The sequence below is a fragment of the Arachis hypogaea genome, chromosome 20 (genome assembly GCF_003086295.3).
Source record: "Arachis hypogaea cultivar Tifrunner chromosome 20, arahy.Tifrunner.gnm2.J5K5, whole genome shotgun sequence".
NCBI classification, from domain to species: Eukaryota; Viridiplantae; Streptophyta; class Magnoliopsida; order Fabales; family Fabaceae; genus Arachis; species Arachis hypogaea.
In genome coordinates, this window is record NC_092055.1 from 109,923,670 (window position 1) to 109,929,983 (window position 6,314).

The 6,314-nt window shown below is 35.7% G+C and overlaps 1 protein-coding gene across 1 annotated transcript; it reads left to right on the forward strand.

Annotated features, from left to right (window-relative positions):
* Positions 1–745: 745 nt before the first annotated feature.
* LOC112782517 (probable mediator of RNA polymerase II transcription subunit 26c) lies at positions 746–3,862 on the forward strand. Its single transcript, XM_025824930.3, has 9 exons — positions 746–2,047; positions 2,182–2,250; positions 2,323–2,405; positions 2,500–2,567; positions 2,674–2,723; positions 2,825–2,858; positions 2,961–3,091; positions 3,313–3,406; positions 3,513–3,862. The coding sequence occupies exons 1-9, from the start codon at positions 1,574–1,576 to the stop codon at positions 3,629–3,631; spliced, it is 1,122 nt and encodes a 373-aa protein (XP_025680715.1). The 5' UTR covers positions 746–1,573; the 3' UTR covers positions 3,632–3,862.
* Positions 3,863–6,314: the final 2,452 nt, after the last annotated feature.

Sequence of the window (6,314 nt, forward strand, 5' to 3'; positions counted from 1 at the left end):
GGCTAATTTTTTTTGTTATGGAAGTAAAAGTGGTAATATACTTTAACATGGTAATTTTTGGTGTTTTTAAAAACTGTGGAAGTACACAAATCCCTGGCACCGATTTCTGTACTTAAAATTTTTTAATTTTTTTTAACACAAATCCCTGGGACCGATTTGTGTACCCTCCACAAATCCCTGGCACCGATTTGTGTACCTACACAAATTCCTGGCACCGATTTATGTATCTCTCACAAATCCCTGGCACTGATTTCTGCTTCTCTAGTTAAACGATCCCACATTTAAGAAAAACACCACTACCACTCCAATATTAAAAATAAAAAATTCGTATTTTGCAACGAATAAAATTCTTTTAATTTTGATTTGCGAAAAAATTCTGTAACAATTAGATACATGTAATATTTTTTATTATTTATCTTATTCATAATAACGAACGAAATATAGTATTAGTATTTCATTGGTAGTGTAAATATTTTTAAAAAGATATATATGAATAAATAATCAATTTATTTTATTTATTTAAAAAATAATCAGAAAAACGGTAAAATACAAAATATAAATTTCTTTATCCATTCCCAATCCCACTTATAGAGATAGTGGATGGTCATTTGTTAATGAGCGGAGGTGGTGATTGGAGGAAGCAAGTCTTACGTGGCTCTATGTCACTGGCCAAATTTGCTACGCACCTATTCTGACCAAGCACTAGGCAACAAAACACACATCTAATATTCTTGCAATTATTATTGTGGCAACTGTAGAGTAGAGACCACGCGGAATATATGTAATTTTTTAAAGAAATAAAAAGGAAAGAAAATAAAGAGTTGAAGTTGAAGTTGAATCTGATGCGCGGAGTTTGAAGTCTAAAAAATACTCAAGAGTGCAGTGTAGTGTTTCCTCTCTCCTTCGTTTCGGTCCGTTCATCTCCCTTTGCGCAAATTGCATTGCCTTTGCCCACAGCAAAGCAAACAAATAGAAAAGTAGAAAACAGCTTCGCAACGCACCCAACGTATTACGTATTCGTATCTGTATTTGTATTCTTACTCTTCGCCACTTCACCTCCTTGGGCCCTTATGTACGTACATATATCTTGTTATTGTTTTGGAGGAAAAAAAAAATATCAAATTAAATAGCAAAAAATAGAGGGGTTTTTGTTTCCTGGAATATACTGGTTCCTCTTCTGTTCTGTATGCTAGATTGCTAGTGTGTGTGTTTGTGTTTGTTTATGTTACCCATTATCCTCTACTTGACCTTCCATCAATCGCAATTCAAAGTATTTCTACCAAACCTTTAACCCTTTCTTCACCGCTTTCCTCTGATCTCTCACCCTATCCCTCAGATCTATGCCGTTTTTGTTCCCTTGTCGTTTCGATCTATCTCATGACTTCTCTACGCACCCTACCCTATCGTTTTGTTGAAACAGAACCACCGTTTTTTCCTCAGATTCTCTTTCCGCCTTTGTTTCCGTTTTCTTCTCCTTCTCCTACCACTTGAACAACCTCTCCACTCTCTGATTGATTATCGGTTTCACGAATCTTCTTCTCTTTCGGTTCTGAGTAAACTATAGTTTCCGAATATGGATTTGGATGATTTCCGATCCATATTGGATACTGCCGGCGTTGACGTTTGGCTCTTCATCGACACCGCCATCACCGTCGCCTCCTTGGATTGCGGTGACGAGCTGAGGCGACGGAGGGATGGAATCATAGAACGAATCTTCGCTGCCACAACACCTCCTCTGCCGTGCCGGAACTGCGACGGCGATCGTAACCTGAGGTCCAATGGCCACCAAATCAAGAAACGCCTCAGCCCTAGCCCTAGCCCTCAGCGACAACACAGCCACCACCAGCAACGTCGTGGTGGCCGTGGTGCCGCCGCTGCAGTTTCTCCCTCAACGCCGCAGTCTCTCGGAGATGATGATGACAACGGCCACGCCGACGCCGACGCCGCCGAAGACGACCGTGAAGATTTGGATCCTTACGGCGGCTTGTTCGATGATGAGCAGAAGAAGATTCTAGAGATTAAAGAGCAGCTCGAAGAACCTGACCAGGTGCTGATTAATCAGTTCTTTTTTTCTTCAAATATTATTTTATGCCTTTTTCATGCTAGATGAGTTATAATTTCTATACATTTTTAGCTTATTTTGCCTTTTTCTTTTTCTGTTTTTACTTAAAATTATCTCAGTCTGAAGAATCGTTGGTGGAGCTGCTGCAAAATCTCGCAGACATGGATATTACATTCCAAGCGTTAAAGGTAACTTAGCTTTTTTTTTATTTTTGAATTAGTTTTATTTTCCTGTATAACGGTGTTTGGTTTTTCTTGCAGGAGACTGACATTGGGAGGCACGTGAATCGGTTGCGGAAGCATTCCTCCAATGACGTTCGCAGATTGGTGAAGCTACTTGTGAGGTTGTTAATTAAACACTACTTTTGTTTTTATTTTCAAAATTGAATTAATCTTATCATAATTGCAGTGGACTTGATTGAGCTGTTTTATTTGCAGGAAGTGGAAGGAAATTGTGGATGAGTGGGTGAGGTTGAATCAACCGGGTGGAGCAGCTTCTCTCATGGGTAAACCCAAACCTCAACTCAAATGTTTTGGGAGATTTTTCCTAGTTAAGGAATTAGAAATCCAAGTGTTTGATGATAATTGTTGGCGTTGCATTTACATTTGCAGCTGATGGGGACTCTCCACCGCTGAAAACCACCCAAAACGGGCATCATCAGGTCTTTCTTGGACCTTTTTTTTATGTCATGGTAAAGTTTAAGGCCCTGTTTGGCGTTATTAATATTCTATTTTGAAATTCCTTTTTATTTGTTTTTTGCAGATTCCTGATTTTGCATACTCGCCAAATCCACACAGTGAGTACTTGGGCATCTTATTCAAATCTTCTTTTTGTGTGTCTCTGTTGTTTTGGATTTTGGCGAACAATAATGCTTTTCTGCTTCTGTATGCTGACACAGATGGAAGTTCTGGGTCTGACCGTAACACCTCAGAGGCAGAACCAAAACCAAAAGTGATTCCCCGCAAAGAAGCTCCGCCAAAACCAACGCCGCCACCTTCAGTCCCTACTCCTTCCATCGCCTTCCAAAATGTACGGTTGTGATTATTATGTTTTTATAACCGTTTTGGAAGTGTCTTAACCCTCCAAATGTTGTTGCTAACATCACGGAGTATGAAAATAAAATTAAAAAAAAAAACGAAGAAAAGCAATGAATGTGGGGCGTAGGGGAAAAAGCATCATAGACATGGGGGTGTTATTATTAATCTGATAATCTCTTCCTCACACGTTGTTGCTTTGAATATTAATTGCAGAGACAGAGAGAACAAAGAGATAGAGATTTTGACGCGGAGAGGCTTGCTTCGGCAAGGAAGCGGCTTCAAGAGAACTACAAAGAGGCTGAAAATGGTGGAATTCTCGTTTCTATAGTTTCTTAAAAATTTCTTACCATAGTACTAGTAGTACGTATATATACTGACGGGTGGTTTGGTGTGTTGTGTGGGGTTGTGTATAGCGAAAAAGCAAAGAACGATTCAGGTGATGGACATCCACGAGTTACCAAAGTCAAAACCCAAGAATGCCTTCTTTGGAAAGAACAAAGGCAGTGGCGGTTCTCAGGGAAGGCACTGGTGATGGTCATGGTGATTCCAATTACCATGTTCGATTCTTGGTACTAGCCAGCCATGTAACGTTTTAAGAAAAAGAAGGGGCTTGTGCCTTGTTGGGTGGGGTGATGCCGGATGAAAATTCCTAAACCCGCTTCACCCCTTGTGAATTTTTCATCCCCAAACCTATTATTTTTCTTGTGGTTTCTATTTACTTAATAATAACCAACGAAAAGAAAGAAAGGAAATTCCAAAATAATTTTTTTCCTGGAGAGGGAACTAACGAAACCAATTTTTTGAAGCGCACATGATTTTCTGAGCCAGGAATCAGGGTAGTATGGAACGGAAACGTTTTTGGGTCGGGGAGTAGGGGTTGTTTTTAATCATTCAAGTAATACATTTAATAACAAAACCATGGGAATTTTGGAGTGAAGTCTCAAGTATGTTGCGTTAATGAATAGTAGGCATCTGTTTTTGAAAGCATCAGCCAAGGACTCAAGAAGTGATGAACAGTTTTTACACGGGACCGGGTTGGGTAGGTGGGAGCCTAGTTGGTTCTGTAATTAATAAATGTGTTGAGATTATTAAGAGTGCATAGTTGACATATGCGCACGACGTGGCTCTTTTCTTTACGTCAAGCAACACATAACATGTCTTTTAGGATTCGGTTGTTCACATGAGCTGTGCTTGGATCTTCTGTGGTATTGGCCTGTCTGCTCCTGTTGTTTTGTTAAGTACGTCAAACCATGAAAAAGTCTTCCTCTTCGCTCCCAATGCTTTTCAAAAAAAGAAATTTAAGCCACCTAAAATGTCAGATTTTAAGAAAAACTCATAGCAGACTTTCCCTTCTGGCGGATTGAGTCGTTTCTAAACCAATCAGCTCACAATATTTTTAGGTTAACGTTTGTGTAGGGGAATTTAACGATTGCTCATAAAATTAAAACTCAAATTAGGGATAGCAATGAAAATAAAATCCGTAAGCGTAGGTATTCGTGAGGATATTCGGAGATGGGGATGAGAGTGGGGGCAAAAAATTAGTAAAAAGGTTACACAATAAAATTCAAATAGTAATATTTTTCATGATAAAGATATTAATGCTTAAAGATTAAAAAGTATTTTAAATAGGAATTGTCTAGTATGCATAATGTTTTTTTTTTGTTTTGTTTTAAAATTGTATCGTATATTTTAGTTATTTTTTGTGTACTTGACGTTTATTATTTTTTTTATATGACATAATTCAAAAATATTAAATTCATTTTCATCTTAATTATACTAGAATTAATGGTTTTTATTGAAATGAATAATTTTCGTGGGGTTTCTCTAGGACTATGGATTGGTTTAATAAAGTTTTTACTTATTGAAAATAGCTTATCAAAATTATTTTAAAACATAAATTTTTAAAAGTTGTAGCACTTATATTTCATAAAATTAAATTAAAAATAATTTTTGATCAGCATAAGTAAAAACAATTGTGTTTAGTAAAATAACTTTTAAAATTTAAAAAGATTATACCGAATATAAATATAAGAGTAAATTTAAATATTTATTAATATATAAATTATATTAAATTTTTAAATTTTAATAAACATAATCCAACTTTAAAAAATATCTTTCTTAAGTATTTTCAAAAATGTTCATAATTTTTAAAAGTTGTAAGTACAAACATATTATCTTTTTTATTTATCAAATATAAAATTAGTTGCTTAGATTTTTAAAAAACACGAATTTTTCCCTACGGAGAATGGGAATGGGAAAGAATATATTTCCGCTATTTGAAACAGGAAAAGGAATTGAGAACAATTTCAGGATGTGGAGTGGAGAGGGGAGAATGCCTATCTCAGATGTTAATGTTTTTACTTTTTATGTTTAACACCCGTACAGCATTGTATGCGTACTAATTACTATAGCAATTGATGCTTAGCTGCTTCCACCTCCCCCCCCCCCCCCCAACCCCCTCTTATCTTTTTCTTTTCTTCCAAATTAAAAGATGTTATTGTTGAGGACTGCTTAATGTTGCCAAAAATATTTTTAAAATAATAACAATAATTAACAAATTAGCTATAATATTTGTGTGTATATTTATAATGTTTCATATATGTTTTTAATAAATAATTAACTACCAAATGGTTCAACTTTTATAACAGAATAAATAACTTTTTTGAAACAAAATCAAATTTATTCACAGAAAAAAGCCATCAAATTTTTCTTGAACATAAAAAATCAGTAAAATGTAAAATAAGTTTCATATAAATATGATTTTAATTTGATTATGTTATGTGTAAAATTTATTTGTATGTTAAGCATAGTTGTTCATTTAGTGTAGTTGTAATTTTCACACCTTAGCAACAATATCCTCTAATCTTTAATCAAAGATCCATCAGTTTTGCTTTCGGTAATTACACAAATGCAAACTTATAAGAAAGCTGTTTGTTTTATCATATAGGCTGAGACAATCTAAGGGGGGGTTTAAATGTTTTTACCCGCCTGATACTTTTGAAAGTCATGAACAACTATTTATTAAGTCCTTAAACTACCACCAAAACGGAAGGAAGGAGTCCTTAAACTGACTTCACGTTGCATGTCAAGCTTGTTATCATTAGAAAACGAAGAATGAATCCTATTATTGCTGCGCTTGGGTTTGACTTGGATCATGACAGCGTCAAGCCATCCTCAATTTCCAAATTAATGTAAACAATTCTTGGGAACAAAAA

Bases quoted from the DNA above. Each gene is read 5' to 3' on its own strand.
- LOC112782517 (XM_025824930.3), top strand. From the start codon at position 1,574: ATGGATTTGGATGATTTCCGATCCATATTGGATACTGCCGGCGTTGAC. The intron at 2,251-2,322 runs GTAACTTAGCTT...TTTTTCTTGCAG, and splicing joins TTACATTCCAAGCGTTAAAG to GAGACTGACATTGGGAGGCA. The intron at 3,092-3,312 runs GTACGGTTGTGA...TATTAATTGCAG, and splicing joins CTTCCATCGCCTTCCAAAAT to AGACAGAGAGAACAAAGAGA.